General features: G+C 36.3%; 1 protein-coding gene across 1 annotated transcript; it reads right to left on the bottom strand.

Annotated features, from left to right (window-relative positions):
• Positions 1–741: 741 nt before the first annotated feature.
• Positions 742–23,311, bottom strand: LOC127664604 (ankyrin repeat domain-containing protein 26-like). The gene is made up of 9 exons (XM_052156644.1): positions 23,246–23,311; positions 20,032–20,072; positions 19,910–19,943; positions 19,472–19,604; positions 14,747–14,945; positions 9,217–9,295; positions 5,494–5,588; positions 2,313–2,439; positions 742–1,062 (listed from the first exon to the last, which is right to left on the bottom strand). The coding sequence occupies exons 1-9, from the start codon at positions 23,309–23,311 to the stop codon at positions 742–744; spliced, it is 1,095 nt and encodes a 364-aa protein (XP_052012604.1).
• Between the last annotated feature and the right edge of the window lie 1,071 nt (positions 23,312–24,382).

The following is a 24,382-nucleotide window of genomic DNA, read 5'->3' as shown; positions in this document are numbered from 1 at the left end:
AACCAAGGAGATTTCAAATGTATTAGGAGGAGTGGTTGGTGTTATCAAAATCTTGTATTCATGATGAAATTACCAAGATGAAATTAAATAAATAACTTCAACTCACAGAAAGATTCTGTTTAAATTACAAATATCAATGTATATATTCCAAATAAAGGAAACACTTATTTAAAACCTAATCATCCAACAAATTATTGTGTAATTTTCTCTGCATTTGGCTCCACAAGGCAGAGAATGTGTTAAATGAAAGAGAAAGGAGTTGGAGTTCAAATTCTTTATCAACAACTTCCAGTGGATTTAAGCAGAATTGTTTTAATAATTTCTTTCTGTGGTGCTGTAGTCAGAACCCAGGGACTTGTGGATGACAAAGAGATATACAACCATAGGACTACAGTCTCATCCCTGAGGTATTCATATAACAATTCCAAAATTAATAATATAATTTCAGAGTAAGCCATGGAACTTATAAACAACCGAAGTACATTATCATATCCACATCACAATGATTTTCTTTCCCACCATGTTTCAATCTATCTCATAAATCACAACATTTCCTATTGAAAACTGGAATTCTGAAAGATGAATTCTTTTAGCATTAATGTCAAAACTAACAGGATTATCAATAGAAGGGTATGGCTTCTTTTTCCAGAAATCAACAAAAGAAACTGCTGTGAAACACAGAAGAAACACACACAATCATACAAAAAATATAATTGAATATGAATTTTGAGGTGGAGTGAATTACAGCACAGGACAAATGACTATAGTTACCTGTAAGACTTGGTTCTCTTGGTTTATTTTTTCCATGACTTGACTCCTAGCTTGCTCTTCAATGGCTTTCTTATGATTTTCTACCTCACTTCGCTCTACCATGTTCTTGTCCATATCGGCTTTGAGGCTGAGTATTTTCTCTTCAAGCTGCTTTATTCTACCCTCTTCCGCTTCACGGTTCTCCCGGGCTGCTTTCCTTTCTGCTATTTTCTGCTCCAAAAGATTATTTTCATCTTCCTTGCATTGGCAGCGGATTAATTCTTGTTGTAGTTTTGTTTCCATACTTTCAAGCTGAGTGAAAACAATTAATATTGTCTAGTAATGCAGTAGGCAGAAAAAAGGTTAACATAACACTAATAGCAATTTCAGCATGATTCCAATTGAATTCAACATGAATCTTGGCATGGATTCACCATGAATTTCAACAATTTCAGCATGAACCCAGGCTTTACACCTGGTTTTCCACTTCACACATTAATGAATTATTGATAAACTTAAATTTAAAAAATCCAACCAAATCAAACAAACAACACAAACTCATATATACAACAAATATAACACACACACACACATATGGAGAGAGAGGGAGAGAGAGAGGGGGGAGAGAGAGAGAGAGAGAGAGAGAGAGAGAGAGAGAGAGAGAGAGAGAGAGAGAGAGAGAGAGAGAGAGAGAGAGAGAGAAGCCATAAGCTGTTTTCAGATCAGGAAAACTCTCTAAACATTATTAGGTACATAAGTGAGGTTCTCATATGTCTTTTAACTAATTTAATATTGGAACGACTGTCAAATCATCATGTCAGTAACTACAGACATTTCTTCTTCACAGATAATAAAAGGAATTTAACTAGAAGTCTCATGTGAAATGAACAAAAAAAATAGAAAATGAGAAAAATAAAGCTAAAGTATATGCCCCTTTCAAGAAATGAAGAAAAAAAATATATATCCCTTCCAAGAAATGAAGAAAATACAAGCTTTTATTTTAATTTTAAAAATTGGATGCATTTTCTCTTTTTCAAAGTTTCTAATGTTTACTTCTCCTTGCTTCCTTCTATGGAGAACTCCATCTCATTTCCTTCTAGACTGAATTTTTTTCAAACATACAAACTACTTTTGAAAGTTAATGATTCCAACTATTATTTAAACAATTACTTATCTTTGATAAAGTACTTCAAATCTCTGAAGTTTAAAGGTATACACAATAACATCTTCATATGAGTTTAAATTTTTTTCTTGAATTATGATCAATAAAATCCAGCCTGAACCACACTGTGTTCAATAGAGGAAACTAACATGAAATTGTTTTTCCTGAACATATAGAGTCTGGGACGTGGTTCCTGTGACTCAAATTTAGGCAGGGGCATACATGCCAAATGGGTTTAGAACAGCATAGAAATTTCAAGACACAAATATGACACATTTTCAATCTAAAAGGAAAGTTCTTTTGAATATGAGCTCAAGTTTTCAAAAATTGGCAAACTCTTTATATTTACATTGTACTAAATTAGATGCAATTTTTATTTGAAAAATTAATTTAAATTCACCTTCTCTCTTAGTTTCAGTACCGTATCCTCTTCGCAGTGACTTGTACTTGAAGCATTATAACCTGAAAACTCTCCATTTTGATGTCCATCTGAGTCCTCCTCCATCATTGTGCACAGGTCCATATACCTAGACAAATATGCAAAACAATTAAGTAAACTATTATCACCATTGTATGTTTGTATATTTGTGTTGTTTTTTATGAAATCTGGCTTTAAACATTGGATCTTCCAGACTGTATTTTACAAGTATTTGCATTACAGATATAAGAATAAGCCTGGTTAGTAACTGAAGATTTTAAATTATAATCATTTAATACATTATGAATAGTAATATGGTTTATAATACTAAAGCAAAATTAATAATAATCAAAAGTGTGATTCTGTGACTATTTTAAAAGTATGAGATTGAAATAATTTTAATTTTTGAATTTTAAAATAAATACCAGGACAGAGAAGTAGGAGGGGGTGATAGGAGAATGGGCAGAGGGAAGAAGGCTTAGGGAAATTATGGAGAGGGGGGAACCAGGAAAGGAAAATCATTTTGAATGTAAACAAAGAAAATTGAAAATAAAAAGTTCGAAAAAATAAAATAAAATGGTTGAAATAAAAATGGTAAATAAAGTATTAATATTGAAATCAGGAACTGAATTGTTATAAATATCATATGTCAACATATATTTTCATATATCAAAATAAATGATTTACTTATAATTTTGTTTTTAATTTCCAGGATTGTTTGTATGTGTGTGTGTGTGTGTGTGAGTGTGTGTGTGTGTGTGTGTGTGTGTGAATGTGTGTGTGTGTGTTTGTGTGCATGTGTGGACTTTGTCTCACTGTGTATACGTACACAGGAATGCAAGTATCCTCATAGGTACAAGTACTGATACTTCAGAAGTTGTTGTTACAGGGAGTTAGATGCTACTTGAAGGTAGATGCTGGTAACTGAAATTAGATACTATTATTCTGTTGGTTAACTTTGTTTTGTTTTGTTTTGTTGGTGTTGTTTATTATTATCAACTTGACAGACACAAGTTTAATTTGAAAAGAAAGAAACTTTACTGACAAAATTATTGATTATACCATTCTAGAGACATGCCTGTGGGAACATTTTCTTAATTACCTCTGGATGGGGAAGAGGCTTAAATCATGTATACACACAAATGAATACATATGTTCAAGACACACAAACACATGCAAATAAACAACGATTCATTCCACATAGTAGTACCAAGTATGTGTGGTGTGTGTAAGTACCTTGGTTGAATTCCAATCAAAATTAAAATTTAGAATGAAGACAAATAAAGCCTTTGAAGGATAATTGGGAAAAGAGGACAATCAGTGCGTTAAGACATAGGGGATCAAATATAGAAATATGGGGAAAGACTTGAAAAGATTCTATGGCCCTTTGTAGGAGAAGTGTTTGAACACTTGGGCTCCAGTTACTGATGATGCTTGGGCAGGTTATGGAAACGTCAGGAGGCAGAGGCTTGCTGCTTTCCCAACTACTGTGGAATCTGTCCCTCTGTAAACACAGCCCGTTTATTCCTTAAGTTTTCTTTGGTCATTGAATTTATCATAGCACCAGATGTGTAACTAATGCAACCTTTTAAGAAGAAATCTAGAGAACCTCCTAATGTGGTTTTCACAAAATGCAGAAGATGCAATATCATATGCAGAATGTTAAATCACAGGAAAACACTAGTCACACTTTAGAGAAATCAAAATTAAAATAAAAAATAAAAACAAAAGAGGCCAGCCATGTTGGGAGACTCAAAAGTTACGAGAAATTTTGTATTATTTTATTTCAGGTGATAGAATAATGACATCTTTCATGCATTACAAGTCTGAAAGTTTTCATGTTATCTATCATTCTGTGTACTCATTAAAATAGAAACAGAAAGGGCTGGAGCATGGCAGCAAGGGAGGGAGATGAAGCAAGGGAAAGAGGAGAGGGGGAGGGGAAGGAATCGAGGGAGGGAGGGAGAGAGAGAGAGAGAGAGAGAGAGAGAGAGAGAGAGAGAGAGAGAGAGAGAGAGAGAGGCATTCTAAGCCTGAAGATTCTGTATTCAGGATGTCAAAAAGTTGTAAACTTAGAATGCACCTGTGCTATGCATGCACAGGCATTTGACAATGTTCCAAAAAGTAATAGAGTATTATAGTTATTCAGCAATATATTAGTTATCAATTGAGGCTCCCTTCTCTTAGATGAATATAACTTGGTTCACAAAACTAGGCAGCACAGAGGCCAGAGAGGAAGGCTGCTTAATGCATTGCCGCTCATATTTTGCCTGACCTGATTTCTCCTATACCCCAGAATCATCTGCCAGGGATGGAACCTATACACAATGATCTTGTTACCCCACATTCCATGGTCATTAAGAAAATATCTGCACATGTTTCTTATAAGAAATTCTTCATAGAGGCATTTTCTCAATTGTGGTTCTTGCTTCTCAGATATGTCTGGATTGTGTCAAGTTGACAAAATCAACCAGCACAATTAATGATTACAAATAATTTATAGATGCCTTAAAATAAAAAGACATGTCAGTGGCCTTAAATGAAAATTAAATATTTTTGGATTCTGAGCTCTGTTTGATACTATAGAACAATTCCTATATAAAATATAAGACATCAATCTGTATGTTAGTTTATGTACACATACATGTAAATTTCTTAAAGGAAACTCAGGTTTGAAAATGTTTATATTTCATGTGTATATGGATTATGATCATGGAATATTAGTATATCTTTTTATGGGTCCACATGAATAACATATCATGGTTAAATATTTAAAAGTAGAAGAAAACCCAATTTTATCCATGTAAATTTTCATCTTTTATTACAAGCACACAAACAAGATATGGGTATTAATATCTGAAATGTAGGAGGAAAAAAATAAAAGCATATTTCAAAGTAGAAATTGAAAATATATTAGGAAGATTACAGTTGACATCAGAGAATGCTTTCATTGTCACGTATTATGGTCAAAATCATCACAGATGTTAGCAATTAATACTGTTCTTCCAAAATTTGAAATTGTGTTGTAGGTTTCTTATATGAGTTTAAAAATAGAACTATTTGTTTTATTATAAACTTGTAGACAAGATAGGAATTTATATTTAGGTTTTGGTAAAATCACTCTTTAGTTGTGGGTGAATGCTTTGATAAATAAATGTCATACCTGTCTATTTCTTCTTCTAGTTCCCTATTTCTCCTTCTCATTTCATGCAAACTCTGTGTCAGTGACAGGTACAACTTAAACTGTTCTTCTTGAGCCTTTTCAGACGTTGAAAAAAATATATGAATACAATTTTAACTGTAGAGATCCACTTTTCTTTCTTAGAAATATTATTTACCAAGCATAATATTCTTAGATAATTCAGAACATATTTTCTGAAATTGATACATGTGAGCATAGATTTCAAAATAATAATTTTTAAAATTGTCTTATGGATTTGGGTGTTTGGCAAGATTGTATTTTTTGTAGGCTTAGGCCTACCTATTGCCAGATCTGAGGAGGAAATGTTACCAGTTTCCAAAAGAGCTAGAGTTCCAAAAACTAGGCATTGACACATGGATGCTGGGACCTTAACCCAGGTTTCTGCAACAGCAGCAAGTGCTCTTACACACTTAGTCATCTCATTGGCCCCCAGATAACACTTTATAGAAGACCTCAGCTATGTGACATTTTCATTGTGACATTTTTCTGATATATAAATTTATAAATATTATTTGTTAAACATGGGAAGGTTTTTTTTTCCTAGCTCACTAATGTAGCCCTCTTTCTGGGACTCTTCTTCTGACTCTTCCTCAGTAACGGTCTCCTTGTTTCTCTACTGTCTATTATACACCTGCAGTCTATGATTCTGACAGCACCTCCAAGGTTGAAGTCCCCACTCTTCCCACTCTAACCCTCTCTCCCTCAGGACTCACCATTTTTCTGCTATTAGAAATGTCATCTTCCATGCTTGCCACAGTAACATTACATCATACTATCATAAATAGAGACCACACATGTACTCTGAAATCTATCCTGTGGTTCCAGAATTCTATATTTCTTCCCTAGGTAAATATTCCATTCCTAACTTTAACCTGTAGAAGTCAGTCCCTGGGAGGATCTTATGAGTCTCTAATAGAACTCTTCCATGACCCAAGATATGGCCAGTACCAGTCTGAACTCTGTCTTCCTTTCCCTAACTCTCATACTTCCTCAGTACACCCTTCAATAGTAACAACTACTATAATTAATGGTCATAATTACTCCTCTTTCCTTTGGTATTCCAACCCTACCAAGTCTCCAAGACCATTACCATGCACATTGAAGAACTCAATGCCACCAACAATTATCAAAAGGAGATATTTCAAACTTCCAACACTCACCTTCCCAGGACTTATGACACTCACTTAAGAGGAGTCACAGGCAGAACTCTTCTCCTCAGTTTGCTGTGTTCTTACCTTTCCATCTGTCTTTTTCACCTCATCATCTGTGGACATACATGAATAGCCTCCCTCCCTCAGCAGAAAGAATATTCATATTCCCATCCCTATGCTACTTGGGGCTAAGAATCCTATGACCCTCTTGAATGGCAAACTTGCTCTGCTGGTCTGGTCAAGCCCTTGTTTCCCCTCAGTAACTCACTCTATTCCTGACATTGGAGGACCTTTGGGGAGGATGTTCTTTACTCACAGTGTGATGGTTGGGATATGCATGGTTCTTGGGAAGAGACACTCTTAAGAGATAAGGCCTGCTGAGAGTAGGTGTGGCATTGTTGCAGGAAGTACCCCACTGTGGCAGTGGGCTTTGAAGCTCCACCCATTTCTGAAGAGTGCTTTCTCCTACCTTCCTGAGAATGCCAATCTATTGACAGAGGTTGGATCATGATGGAGAACTCTTAGTTCATTCTCCAGCACTATGCCTGCCTAAAAACTAAAATGCTTCCTGTCTTGGTATTGTACTGGACCTCTGAACCTGTAAGCTAGTCACAAATCAATTTTGTCCCTTATATCATGGAATCTGTTCCCAGCAATAGAAAGCCTAAGACATACACACACAAAAAAATGGCTTTGCCAACTCTCTTCTTGGTACATTATTCATTTCATCAAGACATGTTCTCATCTAACTCACCCCTAATAGCACCTGCTGGTGAAGGCAGAAGCCATGCCTTTCTCTGGCAGAATATGCATCACTCAGGTATCCTGTCCACAACTGGCACTGAGTGACTGCAAATATGAGTTCAAGCCAATCCACACTACTAGCCTGGACTTCCCACCTCAAGTCTCTTTAGGCTTGTCTCCTTTCTCTTTCATTTCTCATAGAAAATAAAAACACCAAGGATGTGAAAGGGTACCCGGTCCTAACGGGGAGGTCTTTAGTCAAAATGACCAACAGCGTGGAAATGGAACCTGAAGAGACCACCTCCAGTAGATAGACATGTCCCGAGTTGAGGGATTTGGCAATCTACCCATCTCAAAATATGGTCCCAGGATTGTTCCTGTCTAATGGAAATGCAGGGACAACACTGGAGCAGAGACTGAAGTAAAGGCCATGCAGAGACCACCTCAACTTGGGATTTATACCATATACAGATGTCAAATCCCTAACTCTGTTGCTGAAACCAAGATGTGGAAGAAGCCTGGCATGGGTGTACTCTGAGAAGCTCTACCAACACCTGACTGAGACAGATACAAATACTTACACCAAACCATTGGCCTGGGCATGGGGAACCCTATGGAAAGAGTGAGGGAAAGGACTGAAGGAGGTAAAGGGTATTGCAACCCCATAGGATAAATAACAGTATCCAATAACTGGATACCTCAGAGCTCCCAACAACTAAGCAACCAACCAAAGAGCATACAAGGGTTGGTCCATGGTCCCTGCTACAGGATTGCCTTGTCTGGCCTCAGGGGGAGGGGATGTGCTTGTTCTTGTGAATGCTTGATGCCCTAGAGAATCAAGATGCTAAAGGGATGATGCAGGAATGGATGAGTTGGTGTGGGAGCACAATTAGAGGTTAAAACGGTAGGGGAAAAAGGTGGGGTGTTTGTGGAGGGGCTCCCAGGAAGAGGAATAACATTTGAAATGCAAATAAATAAAATAATATAAAAATAAAATAACAAATACTAAAGATCTTTCAAAATGTCATATGGAGACCTGATACTATAGAAGCTTTCTAAAGAATATTCATATACACATGTATAAAATGAGTGAAAAAAGCGTTTCTACAATGGGGTGATGCTGGCCCTATTCAATACCGCAGTGGTAATAAATGCTATCCCAGGAATGGTTTTCTTCTTCTACAGTTTTTGACAAGCGAGGTCATACGATATTCAGGTACTTCCTAATGCTCTTGGTTACCCTCTAAAACCTGATGGAAAGAAATTATTCCTGGAGACCTCACTCCTTGAGCTATAACATGTGGGAATCTACAATATAACCTGGAAACATTATTCCCCTTAGCTAGCTTTCATAGTGCTAGAAGCTGCTAGAGGAGAAAAGAAATCAACACATATGTAGATATGAACCCTGCTGCCTGCAACTATGACTACCATTGCCAGCCATCACTGGTGGTAAAAAAGACTCTTAATCTACTGTTTTCTAATTGGATGTAAGGCCCCTTTTATATGTTAAACCCATACCTTGAACTGTTGTCTGAGCCAAGAACCTGTGACTAAATATATCCTATCCTTAGTGGAGAACCTACTACTGCACTACCTCATGGGCAGACAATTAACCTGACTCCTATAATTACTAACAAATAGTAACAATGTGAAGCTATCAAATATTTGAACAGGGAGAATATCTGACTCTCCTAAAATGTGCTTATATGCTGCTTCTGAACACAGGAAAATTTCTTTCAAGTATTAGAGAATTAAAACAAAATGGACTTCATAAGTCTATACTTACCGGGGTTCTTGAAAGCTCTTCATTCTCCTCTGCTTGGAGGCTTGCTGCATCATTTAATTCTAAACTTTCAAGGGTGGCCCTAAAAATTTGTTTTAAAATGATTGTGCATAACTGGCCACATTGGAAAATACCAAATTAGTTTCTGAAGAAACATTCAAATGATTACACAAATTCTGAAAAATTTGAAAGATAGTGATTTGGAAACTATCACTCTCTCTGTGCCCCTTTGTCTCTATAAACTTTAGATGTAATTTGAAGAAATATGCATTTTCTTTTTTTGTCTTAGTGCATATCAAACTTTCACACATACAAAGCATACACACATTGAGTAAGTACCACCCACCAACAAACTATGAATTTTAAGTAACTAAGACCAGAATGTTTCCTGATTTCAAAAGTGTGTAATTACTATGAATGATGCAATTTCTCTTTCTTCATTCTTTCCTTGAAAACACTAGAGCTATTCAGCACAGTGCTTACATTATAGACCTCTGTGAGTGACCCTCATGTCCCAAGATCATGACGCAGTTTGCGTGTTCATAAAGTACCTCATGCAACTAAAAGAAGCACTAGGTAGACTGTTCCCTGTGTTCCTGTTGCAAAAACAAAACACTGCCCTCAGGTCTTTCCTGACATGATAGACTAGAGATTCTCTGAAATGCTGAGCCGATATATTTTTCTCTATCAAGCTGACTTCTGAGCGATTACCTCCATAGTGAGGGAAGTGATTAAAAGGGAAATGGAGTCATTTAATCACTTCTGTAATGATACTGCCAATGTGTTTCTTAGACTTTGGAGACTTGAATAGTGGGCATTTGGAAAACGTGGGAACTGTGGTTTACATTTGGCTCAAAATAAGGCTGGACTAATGAATCACTCTTGCATGAATTCATGAGACCAGAAAACTCACTTACATGAATGCAGATAATGAGCTTGCAGGTGGAATAAAGAACTCTTCTACAGAGTTAGCCCAAGGCCATACACATTAGATTCTGTCCTATAATCTGTATCCATCCCTGAAAATCTCAGTGATATGGAATTTAAAAGTAGTCAGTAAGTTTATTTAGTGGAGGAAATATTCCAGAAGTCATTATACTTTGTGCTATCACATTGTTAATGCTCATGGTTTTAACTTTGCTTAGGGCAACCAAGTGAGTTGAAAAGTATACAGGTTATTTAGAAATGTGACATCATCCTGGTGGAAATAGACAAACTTTCGACAAGATGGCTAGCAAAGTAAAAGGCTCATCAACCCTGAAAACAGCTTAGAGTACTTTGCATTAACAGGGCTGCCTTTGAGACAGGCCCAAACTTCAAAAGTACATGCATAAAATGAAAACAAAGAGGGAATGCATTCTTTAGGATAGCAGTGACTCTCAACCTTGAATACAGCCTCAGTTATACTCTCCTACTAAAAGCCAGATGGGGATTTGAGTCTGGAAGTTTGGCTGCCCTGTGTCCACAGGCCTGGGTGTTACTTAAGCTGCAAAATCACTAAGTAGTAACCATTCTGGTGATAGTCTTGCAGTGTATGTCAAAATGCAAGCATAACTTGGCAATGGTGCGATAAAGCAGTATTGCATAGAAAAGCCAGTTAGACAAGACGATGTGAATCTGTTAAAGTCCATATACAGAATGTCTGAGTGGTTTATGTGTAAAGGAGTAAAGGTAACACCTAAATTGTCAAGATGCAAAGAAGTAATAGGATGTTGCAGATGTCAGAAATAGAAGATTTTAAGTGATGGAAGTACCAGTAAATGAATGGAACTGGCCCAAAATCAGACCACATGTACTATATGGCACTGCAGAGGCAGGGCTGCCCAATCCTGGTGGAGTGTATGTGGCACCACCATGTACCACAGACTGTGGGTATGTTTTTTATGTTTGTCCTGCTGGATTTCAGGCTGTACTTGGTATAATATTCATTAATATTTTCCTATTATTATCTTTTGGTATATGTTAGGTAATTGACATAAAAACCTATGTAATTTTCATAATTTATGAAAGGAATTGGACTTTAGTGTCAGAGAAAAATGGTATTATGAGTAATGTAGAAACTATTAAGATTATCTATTTGGCCTTTGAACTTGGACTAAGCAAATTTTGCATTGTCAGATAGCCACAAGCTTCTGGGGGGGTCAAAAGAAGAGTGCTATAGTTTAAATTTCATATAGTCACCATGTTTTAGTGTTTTAAAGCTTTACCATTCCATTGACTTGCCCAACATGATGAAGTGAATGTCTCATGCACTGTGAACCCCAATGACCTTTTGTAAAGAACCAGGAAAAATAACTTTTGTTTCATTATGAATCAAAATGTCTACCCTGCATATTGTGCTGATGTTGAATTAGAACACAGCCAGCACTTCATTTGCATGTTGCTGTGGCTATGTAAACTACACCTCTAATGTCACATCAACTGTAGTAGGAATGCCATTGTCCATAATGCTTCATGTCACTTCATCCAGGTAATTCAGTGATATTTAAAGATACATAGTCAAGGACTACTGCACAGTCCCTGAATAAATTTGCCAAGTCTGATAAGCAGGAAATTCCATTTTGTTGTGACTTTTGTTTATATATGGATTTTTACTATGGTTTAAACACACATTAAGTACTATGGCTCATATAAGGTCATATTTGTGTTGTTGAATTTTTCATTTGAAAATGAACATGAAGTTTCCAACTCAAATGAACAACTTTGAATAAAAGCCTTCAAAGAATACTCATCACAATGTGAGCTACATACAATAACTGTGTTGTGCATTAATATGATTGCAACTGATCATCCTCTAGGTGGTATGACAGTAAGTTTACATAAGTTTCACTGAGTCCTTTACCATACTATTGAAAGTGGCAGAATATGAGGAGCTTGAGGCCCTGAACACATCACACTACATCATGTATGTTCACAAATTACATTGAACAAGCCATTTTGTACATTTGTAATAATGCATAGGTTATGTTCTTAGTACTGCTTGGCTGGAATGATCATGTAACATTACACTCAGGATCTCTCAGCTTAAGCAGAACGTAGCAGATAAGACTATGGGAGGCATCACAAGCACTGATATGAAAATAGCAAAGTGGAATCAATATTCTCTAGTCAATTAACATCAGTTCTCATGCAGTAGTATTTTCACATCTATGGTGGGAAATGGTAGGAAATACCTACAACTGCAATTCCTCAAAGTATGAGGCAGTTTTGTTCACTTTCTTTATCTGCTTGTGTTTTCCTGTATTTGTTTCAGGGATTAATGTGTTTCCTCTTTAAGGACTTCTACTTGTTTACCTGTGTTCTCTTATATTTCTTTAAGGGAGTAATTTATGGCCTTCTCAAGACTTCTATCATTTTCATGAGATGAGAATTTAGATCTGAATATTGCTTTTCAGGTGTGTTGGGGTATCCATGGCTTGATGTGGTGGAAGAACTGGGTTCTGATGTTGCTAAGTAGTATTGGTTTCTGTTACTTATGTTCTTGTGCTTGCCTCTTGCCATCTGGTTATCTCTGGTGTTAACTGGCCTCACTGTCTCTGACCAGAGCCTGTGCCTTCTTGAAACCTGTGATTTGATGCAAGATATTTCCTATCCATTCACATTGAGGCTGTGAGAGGCCAGAGATGACAGGGGAGAGAGGAGGAGGGGGAGCTAAGAAAAGGAGGGTTAGAAAGAGAAGGAGCATGGGAGCTGCACGAGGGAGTGCAGGAGGGGATGCACAGATCCAGATGGTGTCAGATGGGTTTCTCCTGTACTGAGAGGTTAGAAATATTGGGACAGAACTTTATCATTGTAAATTGGCATTATGAAATTGGAACTTTCTTATACATAAATATATTTGGTTAACTATTCAAGTTTGAGGGTCACTCTATACCGGATACATGGAAGGACTGGTACAAAGGCCTGGTTGTGCAGTACTTTTTATAAATAACTGCTACAGTGATCCTGGGATTCTCTGATCCTGGATGTGTCAGAACTCCTTGGGGTCAAGCTGCATCTGGGTGGGGCCTGAATGGGTGGGAATCCAGAGCACAGGCTCAGCTCTGGGAACAGGTGCAAATTGGAAGGAGCATGGGCCTCTGGCTGGGCAGGTCCTAAATTCTAAACTTCCTAATACTGTGACCCTTTAATATAGTTACTGCTATTGTAGTGACCCCGAGTAGAAAATTACTTTTATTTCTACTTCATGATTGTAATTTTGCTATTTTGTGTATTGTAATGTATATCTTTCAATGTATTATATGTTTTGTAATGTAAATATTTCCTAAGGGTCTTATATGACACCTGTGAAAGGGTCATTTAACCCCTAACTTAGTAACAACACACAGGTTGAGAAGAACCAGTGGGGTAGAGAATGAATAATTACAATATCTTATCTAAAATTACCAAAAAAATTAATAAAAATATTAGGTTTCAAGTTATTCTGTTCACTAAAGTTTATAAATTTTATACAACTAAACTATAATCTTCATAAAATATAATTAGCCACAAGGATGTTTCACAAAGGAATAAAGAATGTTAAAATATGTTCAAGCATTTTGTTCATTATTAGAATCCAACATCATACAGATCATCTCAAATGCATTCTTACAATTTTTTATTTCTATTTTATTTTCTTTCAATTTACTCTATCAATTATATAAATCATACAATTTACTTGATAAATTTAGTAATCAATTACAAAGTATCAAATGTCTCTCAACATACAAATTTGAATTTTTTCTGTGAATTAATGTTGAATAATCTATTTAGAAATCATATATTTGCCTTGTGCATATGAGAATGAAATAAGATCTAAGTTTATCTCTATGGAAGGGTGATACTTTACTACTTTATTTAAAATTCTTGGTTCACTATAAAGCAATATAATATTAAAAGAATTTGTCTTAATTAAGAAAACTATTGTTTCATATTCCATCGGTGAAATTTGAAATTAATATAAATTTTGTTTGGAACAATTATATCAGCCAAGTCCTTTAATATGATTTACATCCTTTAGCTAAAGGAATCAATATTAAAGAATATATTCAAATTTGTATTCAAATAAAAATAATTCAATATTTAGAGAAGCTTTTAAGAAAGTGTATTCTTTGTAGCATAATTGTAAAATATTTTTTAAAACTTTAATTGATGCCTCATGAAAATGAGGTTTCTCTGTAGATATCAAGAGTGTGATTGCATGGGACACATACATATATCTCATATACGCATATGTACATAATTATGGAAATAGTAATAATGATATTTATAATTTAATTATTTTCACATTCTACAAGGCTAACAATTCTCCCACTTAACAATTGAAGCACCCAACCAGTCACCCCAAAATCAAACAACTGAGGCCAGAAGATCACAAATTTGGGGTTTCCCTAGACTACATAAAGATATCTATCAAAAGTAATAATAATAAAACCCAAATATGAAAAGTTCTTCCCTTTCAGAACACTTACAAAGTTAGTGACAAACTACAAATGTTCTATTTATGCTCTAATGAAAACAGTTAAAATATTTCTCTAAAATTGGGACATCCTACCTCAAACTGCATAGCTCATCTTGCAGTTCAGCATTTTCAATCTCTAGTTGAGACCACTCCTCTCGCAGTGCAATAATTTCATTACTTATACGTTCACAATCTTCTTCAATTAGTTCACAGTTATGTTTTTCAAAGTCTATTGATCTTTTATATGTATAAACTGCACCCCAGATTTTCACTAGGATCTCAGAATTTATATCTGTATTAGAGAAAAAGCACAATTACAGTACAGCAGCATTTTTGATAAATAAAACAGACTAGAGTTTTACCTAAACATGATGCACTGTAGAAATGTATCCTGAGGACCCACACAGTGGAAGACATGGTACATTCTGAAGATATGAAAAGAAGACAGTTAAGGTGTTTAGTTTAAGAACTAGTAGAGAAGACAAAAAAAGACATAAAACCAGATATTACAGACTCAGATGATACGGAAGTCAAACAAAGTTTTAATGTTGAATAAGCATGCAGGAATATGCCCTAATGGAAGGGATGAGTAGGCATGAAGTAAGACCAAGAAGTAGTTGGTCAGAGTGTGAAGAGGCACATTGCCAGTATTCAACAGCAGACTAGAAGTGGAGATGCTACTGCCCTCTAAATCTAAACAAGGTCAAGTAAAAAGTACTGATTTTGATTCCTACCTCAAACAACACAAATCAGAAAAAAACATGTTTTAGAAACTGAAGATTATATGCTTCAGACATGACATAAATTGTTAGCTAATAAGCACTAAAATAGTTTGATGATATTATCCCAATTTTCTATCTCTGTGCTGAGATAGTACAGACTAGGTTAGAATATCATGAGGACAAAGCTATTCTGACTCTCCTAGACTCCTGGAGCTGTGCAGATAAGCTATTTGGTGAAGAAAGCAGCCAGAAATCACAGGCCAGAAGTCTGGAAAATAGACACAAAGAAGAGGGGATGCTCTGGGCATGTTACTAGGCCGTCTGAAACATACTATAGAGCACATAACAACATTGGAATTCCAGGAAATATCCTGGGGCTGAGGGACACAACATCCCACACAATTAGAGGAGACCACCAGTGTTCACACAATGCCAGGAAAAGGGCATGTCTTCCCATAGGCTAGAGTAAACAAGGAATAATTTACAGGACCATAGTTAGCAAAAAGCATTGGCATGCTTTAGGAATGGAGAAAAAACAATATGCTGGGTGCATTTGTTGTGGTTTACCTAATAATTATACAAACTACAAAAGAAGGACCAAACTGATTATAAGAAATATATAATGCATATATAGAATTCAGAAAACTGTATAGAATGGAATGGAGATGAAAGATAAAATCATTATTACTGACTAAAATGATAAAGAAATGAAACTAAGTTTTGACATCAAATAAGATAAAACAAAATCATAAACATAGTTAAATATATTAAGCACATATTAGTTACATATAAGTGTTGATAAATAATAAATAAAAATAGAATAATAAAATACATATATGAATGTCATGAGGTCATGTGTCATACTTAAATAGTTTTCATTTATTATTATATGGACACACAGATATGGGTATTAATTTAAATTAAAAAAAAACTTACATTACTATAAGGACACAGATATGGGTATTAATTTAAATTTAAAAAACTTAAGCTACAAAATGTTGCATAAGGCAAGAATATAAATAAATGTGAAGATGCATAATATAAACTGATCACATTTCATGGCATTACTGGGTGCCACTATGGTAAGCTCAAGGCTCATACAACTGTGAGGAAAATGCCATATGTGGATAAATCCTACAGGGGCAGCTTTTGCTTTCAATAAATTTCTCTCTATATCAAGTGGCTTCTCATAATTTTTATGAATCTTTACCAAAATATATGGTACAGCAAGCACACAAAATCGGTCTTAACAACTCTTTAGAGTATTGATACAACCTGCACTCAACCAGTGTGTTGGAAAGTTATGTTTTGTGAGAAAGAAAATATTTGTGTATATTTAAAATGTTGAAGTGTGACTTTCTGGTTTTGTCATATGATACAAACTCACATGGTGTTTTGCTGAAGCAAGACCCAAGGGAGGTCAAGTCATGTTTGGAGAGATTATAAGTAGAACACAAAGACAGTGATAAGGAGCTTGCATAGCTAGCTATGCAACTCTGCTTTGGTATTGCCTCTATACTGATCTTCAGTTTGCTGAAAGAGACAAGGCAGAAAACTCCTGGCATTCCAGCTGGTCTGACTCATTCCTAGCCCCTGCTGACTTATGCCAACTCAGGGGAGGCCTAGTATCTTCTGCTGAATTGTGTCACCATTGCTGACTCTTGTTTGGTGACACTTTTGTACTGCCCTGTTGGTATCCGGAGACTACTGAACTTGTCTGATGTTATCCTGAGTAAGGAGATTAGAATCACCATCCAAAGACCTACTTTTAAACAGGTACACATACCACTTGTCCTATTTCCAATTTTTCCCCTGCCTTTGGATGGTGGGCTAGAAAGTTTATTGAAGTGATTGATAAGCTGTATTAATGTACATATTAAAAAATCTAAGCTTACACAATGTTGTGACATGATTTGAAATGATGAGGAATGACAAGATTTCTCAGTCATTAAAGTGTTTGCTATGCAAGCTATTCTAAATTGAATTTGAACTCCAGTACCCATAACTTAGCAGGTTTGGGGGTGTGTTTTGTTTTGTTTTGTTTTGTTGTTGTGTTCCTTTTTTAAGCTATGCATGATGGTACATTCTGTCATCTTAATGCATGGGAGGCATAGACAGGAGGATACCTGGAGCTCACTGGACTGCCAACCTAACTGAATTGATTAGCTTTGACATCAGTGAGAGTTGCTCTTTCAAAAGAAATGAGGTTGAGAGCAATTTAGGAAGATGCATTACAGGCACACACACATAGATATACATACATGCATGCATGTGCATACAAACACACATACAAAAATACATTAACACGCACACTCCATAATATTGTAAAACATCTTAGCAGATTAAAAATTAGATCCATCAATCTTAAGGGAGCTAGCTAAGTGTATATGGGTGTTGGCTGCACAAGCATGAGAACCTGAGACCAAACCTCCATACAGAAAACACATATGACTACACATGTGCTTGTAAGCCCAGCCTTTGAGAGCTGCAGACAAGACCATTGGTGCTCATGTGCCAACCTACCTTCAAACTCAGTGAGGTACCATCTCAAGGAATTAGGAGGATAATCTTAGAGCAGGATACCTCAACTTCTCCTTCAGTCTGTGCATACAAAGCGATGCTCACACCCAGTTACACACACACACACACACACACACACACACACTCACACACTTAATAAAAATAAAATATTTTTTTGAATTTTAGAAGACAATGCTAATACCAAGTAGAAGAGAGGAGCCAATAAAACAAGAGCAGTAGTATAAGAGTGTCTACTCAAAATATCATATGGCAGAGTCATCATGAAAGGATTCAGCATCCTTTACCAAAGTGACTCCAGAGAGCTGCGTCAATCTTCCAGTCACATGAAGAAGCAGCTATAAAAACAATAAATTCATGAATTTCTTAGGCAAATGGATGGAACTAGAAAATATCCTGAGTGAGGTAATCCAATTACAAAAGAAAACACATTGCATGCACTAAGTGATAAATGAATATTATCCCAGAAGCTCGGAATACCCAAGATATAATTCAGAGACCATATGCAGCTTAATAAGATGGAAGACCAAAGTGTGGATACTTTGGTCCTCCTTAGAATAGGTACAAAATATACATGAGGGGAAATACAAAGACAAAGAGTGGAGCGGAGACTGAAGGAAAGACCATCCAGAGACTGCCCCACCTGGGGATCCACCCATATACAGTTACCAAATCCAGACACTATTGTGGATGCCACCAAGTGTTAGCTGACAGGAGCCTGATGTATCTGTCTCATGAGAGGCCCTGCCAGTGCCTGACAAGTACAGAGGGGGATGCTCTCAGTCAACCATTGAACTGAGCACAGGGTCCCCAATGGAGGAGCTAGAGAAAGGAACCAAGGAGCTGAAGGGTTTTACAGCCCCACAGGAGGAAGAACAATATGAACCAGCCTGCACCCCCAAAGCTCCCAGGGACTTAACCACCAACCAAAGAGTACACAAGGAGGGGACCCATGGCTCCAGCCACATGAGTAGCAAAGGATAGCCTGGTAAGACATCAATGAGAAGAGAGGCCTTTGGACCTGTGAAGGCTCATTGCCCCAGTGTAGGGGAATTCCAGGAGAGGAACTGGGAGTGGTAAGTTAATGCACAGAGGGAGGGGGATGGGATAGGGGGTTTCAGAGGGGAGACCTGGAAAAGGAGTAACATTTGAAATGTAAATATAGAAAATATCTAATAAAAAATTAAGGAAAATACAAATAATAAAAGAAAAAGAAAGAGAGAGAGAGAAAGAAAGGGAGGAAGGAAGAGAGAGAGAGAGAGAAAGAAAATCACGCTCCCTCCCCCAAAAAATCAAACAAACCAAAAAGAAGTAACAAAAAGGCACACCCCACCAATTTAATGTATTGGCTGACTGGCCTGTTCCATTTTGTTGAAACACATGAGTCTAATGTAACAACCCCAAGGCCATGGTGTCAAGCTCGCTCACTGAAGCTCTGAAGGCTTGCTGGCAGCTCCTGCTGAGACTAGTTTTCTGTTCGTTGATATCAAGCATGCCTATGTTTGGGCAATTCACCCTCATCAATAGCACACACAGGGGCTGCATGCAGAACTCCTACCTTTTCTCTGCCTCATGAGCTCTTCAATAAAATGCAAAATAGTGTCACAACTGTACTGCTCACAGTCCTTTGAGTTTCCCTCACATGATATTAGTTCCTTAAGGTCAAGCATATGATTTCCTTGTTCTTTGACCTATAAAATGAATAATAGCAATTTCAGATATTGTCATGTTGGGTACCCCATACACTATAAAGAAGAGACCCGTGTTTTACATAAGTAACAAGCAAAATGCTTCTGAAAGACCAGATTTTGAAAGGAAAGACACCTTTACTATTGGTGACTTTTAAAACTATTTTGGAAAGAAATATTTGAATATAACAAAAGAATCTTAAGTTTTATTTTATTTTATACTATATTTCTAAGTCCATTTATTATGTATTACTTTGATTTTTATACTGTATCTTAATAAATATGATTTGAAATTAATTTTTGCATACCTCTTCTTTTTCATTGGAAGTTTTCTTTGAAGACCTACAAAAAATGAAATACTTTCAGATGAATATTAAACTTGTAAAATAAAACACAAAAAATGTTTATTTTCCCTATCCATAAAACTTACCAGGTATTACAAATAAAATGATTTTCTGCAAAGGAAAGAAGCTATAGACAAGAAGAGGAACATTGATATACAATTTATACCACTACTAAAATCATAAAAGAAGGAAATTACAACTGGAGACACGGCTCCAATTAACAGCAGATACTGCTTCTGCACAGGAGTTGAGCTCAACAGCCAGAACCCATGCTGTGTGACTCATAACCAACTAACTCCAGATCCAGAGACATACAATGCCTATGCATTCTTCAGCCACCTGCACTCATGTGTGCATACTCAAATACAAGCACAAACATTTGCATCATTTTAAAATAATGACGATATTAATAATTTTTAAAATAATAAATTTTGATCAAGTATTGTAACAGTTAAGATAAGGGGACAATATAATATAGTATGCTTTGTTTCGTAGAGGTAAATATACCAACATTTCCAATGTCATTCTCAGCAAAACGGAGTCTCATATTTAGTAAAACCTGCCTTATTAACACCACTGTGCTCTTTATATGTGTCAAATACCTTTAAGAATGGAAAGGCTTAGCTGTTCTTAGGCCTTCCTATGTAATTGCTGTGCATTGTTCTAAGCATTGGACTTGCTGTAAATTTGTTTTAATTCCAATATATGTCAGATAATTTTGAGAAACATAGAAAAGACCATGTGAATATGTGACGGATTTGAATTCATACTCAGAAATTCTAGAATCATAATTTATTTCATACTACACTATGAAAATAACTTTTCATCTTCAAGTAGATTTAAACGAAATAATAGAAGATGACAATAAATTACCATCCCACTTTAGTAAAAATTATACCTAATCATGTGACATTTTCAACTAGTTTTACTTGAGAAAGTATCTCACAGCCCAAATTCCCAGTTTCTCTTACCACAGCATCTTCAGTGCTGAGGAATCTTGTAGAAATCACTTTTATTTTCAAAATCTAAAAAGACATGGACTCACTCAACTGTTCAGTTGTTAAGTCCCTAAGTTGCAAGTGTGAGGCTCTCAGTTTGATTTGTCAGAAGTTGTAGGGGACAAAACATAGCCAAATGTGGTGGTCTGGTGTGCACTAGAAATCCAGCACAGGGGAGACAGAAACAGGAGGGTGCCTGGAACCCTTGTCTGTCCACTGGCCGAAGGGAAGACTAAAACTTTTCCAAAATCACCATCTGTAGGCTGCACTAGTATCCAGTTACTGACTCACATAATTTTGATACCTGAACTGAAAATGGTCTGAAACCCATCCCTGTCATTGGTGCAGAACTAAGCTTTGCAGCATAGAATTAGCCATCATCATTTCAAATCAAGCATGCATCTAAAAAGCACTCATGCCTTCATTTGGTCTCAAAAGGGTACAGTGAGCCCCATGAAACAGTTGAAACAAACTGCAAGATAAAGTATAGGAAATTTAAGAATAAATGGATATGTGGGTTCTTTCCAGCATCTGGCAATTATAAATAGGGCTGCTATGAACATAGTATTCCCTCCCCTTATTATATGGTGGGGAATCCTCTGGGTATATGCCCAGGAGTGGTATAGCACGATCTTCTGGAAGTGAGGAGCCCAGTTTTTGGAGGAACCGCCAGACTGATTTCCAGAGTGGTTGTACCAAAACATAATCCACACATCAAATGAGGTACAAGAAGAAAGGAGGAGTGGCCCCTTGTTCTGGAAAGACTCAGTGAAGCAGTATTTGGCAAAACCAGAACGGGGAAGTGGGAAGGGGTGGGTGGGAGGACAGAGGGAGAGAAGGGGGCTTATGGGACTCTTGGGGAGTCGGGGGCTAGAAAAGGGGAAATCATTTGAAATGTAAATAAAAAATATATCGAATAAAAAATGTGAAAAAAAAAGAATAAATGGATATGTTATTTTTCTAGGGGAGCTATAGGGGTTATCAAAACATGAAATTTACAAACTGCATTCAGCTTTTCTATATATGACCTACTAATTCCAGTCCACATAAATTAGAAAACACTAAAAACTTCCTATGTGACTACAATGAAGTAGAAATACTTGGAGGAAAAGCAGAGTCCTGCTTCTTTTTTACCAGGACTAAATATGTTTCTCTAATAGTTTTCATATTTAAATGCTCAACTTATACAACCTATTAAGGCACACATTATTGAAATAAAGATAGGTTCAATGACCAATAGAGTGTGTGTATGTGTGTGTGTGGGGGGGGCACACATGGGTGTATTTACATGTGTTGAATATGCATGACTGGGTAATTGCAGACATACAAGTGTATGTGTGTATGTATATGTGTGTGTGTGTGTGTGTGTGTGTGTGTGTGTGTGTGTATGCGTGTGAGCATGTGTGTGAAGACAGACTTGAGTTTCTATGTAGTCTTGTCTGTGGCTGCCCTGTTTACTGTCTTATTTACTAACTGAGGCTGATCAAGTTTTAAGGCAATCCCCATTTGCCAAACTTGTGAATGTTGAGAATTTTAGGGATTCACTAGCAAAGATAATGAAAATATTTGAAGAAACCAGTCACTGAAGGGAAGAAATTTTTTTCAAAATGTACTTTCATTTAATATAGCATTTTTAAAGAAATTAATATAAGAGACATATTTTTAAAAATAAATGTTTAAGATCTCAATTTTTAATGAAATATTAAAACATAAACTTCAAAATCTATACTTACAAAAAGGCTAAGTCAGTGAATGGGCAGTGAAGGAGAAAGGTAGGAAGGGAGACTCAATACTGGGGCAAGTTAGGTAGGAGGACAAGAGGAAGGTGAGGGAGAAGGGAGGATGGAGGAAGAGGAGGAAGAGAGGAGATGACACCATGAATCAGGAGCTCCTGGCCAGAAGAAACCTCAAGAAGCAAGGACTCTCACACCTTGTGAATAAGATAGTACAGTGCTAGAACTGCCCAATCTAGGAATACAGCTTATAATTACAATATCTATATGATGTGGGGGTTTATACCTATTTAATAGGATTAGAAACTCCAGCAACAGGGCTTCAGGGATGGTACACACTATAGAATCCCATAAAAATATAAAAAATAAAAGAATTAATAACCTCACCTTTCTAATTCATCAAGTTCCTTTATCTTTTCTTTCTAGTCTTCTAAAAGTTTTGCCAGGTTGTCATTTTTCATTCGAGCCAGTGTAAGTGGTGTAAAGCTATCCTATAAAACAATAATAACTTTTAACTCTGAGAACCTATTTATCAACAGACAATCATGTGAAGACACAGTAGAGCTCACATAGTCTGAGGCGCAGTTATCTACATCCTTGACACTCTCACACACAGTGCTCTCACACAGATCCATTCTTCATAAGCCATCAGAGTACCTTTGATACCTATCTCATTTAATTCATAACTTAAATCTTAGTGAACCATGTGAAAAAGAATGTCTGCCATGGGTTCCTGATACCATGAGTAGAGTCTAAATAGTTTCTTCCAGAGCCTGTGGGAATGCAAATGCTTCTGAAATGCCATGAACTCCAAGTCACTGAGGCAGAGAATATTTGCTACAAAAGCACAGTGTAGAAAGGATGGCATGTCACAGTATTTTTTCCATACTGGACATATTGCACTAATGTTAATACTATTTCTATAACAAATGAACATGAAATTCATGTTAGACTTGATATTCTGGGAGAATATGAAGGATTATATTATGCCCTGTGCTAGAGTTGCAATTTAAGTAATCTCTCAAGGAAAATACTGAAAACTTTTCTACGATGATTTAAATTTGTGGAATTAGGCTTTTTTCCTTGCAAGTTCTTCATAATAAAGCTGTAATGACAATCAGCATAAAATGTAGTAAATGGACAACACCCCTGAATAACTTCTCCAACACTTGCTTTATTTCACTGAAATAAGTATTTCATTGGAAATGAATATCAAAGTGAAATATGAGGTTTTATAGGTCAGGCACAGTGTTGAATTACCAAAAGTCCATCACTTCAGAGGTCCAGGAATATACAAGTTTTATGTCATCCTCATTACATAAAAAGTTCAAGGCCATCCTTGACTGTACAACATTCTGTCTCATGAACTAAGGGACAAATCAACTCTGTGGTTACCTAATTACAACTGAAAGGCCCATGATATTAGAGATCTATGAAATGAACTGACATGCTGAGATAGATAACATGTGGAGTAAACTGACAGAAAGATTCATAATTTAGACACTTATAATATAGAAACCTTGTATCTTATTGAAGTTTGTTTATCTGATATATTGGAAGTATAAGACAACATGATTCCCAAAAGGCTACAATTAAGAGAGTACCCTGAAGGAAATTGCAAATTTCTTCAGAATTGCCGTGGATGGAGGTAATAATTCTCTTTAGATTGTTCCTCAGAAGAGTAAAGGAGAGAGATCATGCAGTGT

The sequence above is a fragment of the Apodemus sylvaticus genome, chromosome 14, assembly GCF_947179515.1.
Source record: "Apodemus sylvaticus chromosome 14, mApoSyl1.1, whole genome shotgun sequence".
NCBI classification, from domain to species: domain Eukaryota; kingdom Metazoa; phylum Chordata; class Mammalia; order Rodentia; family Muridae; genus Apodemus; species Apodemus sylvaticus.
The sequence above is the reverse complement of the archived record's forward strand: the minus strand, read 5'-3'. Positions and strand labels throughout refer to the sequence as shown.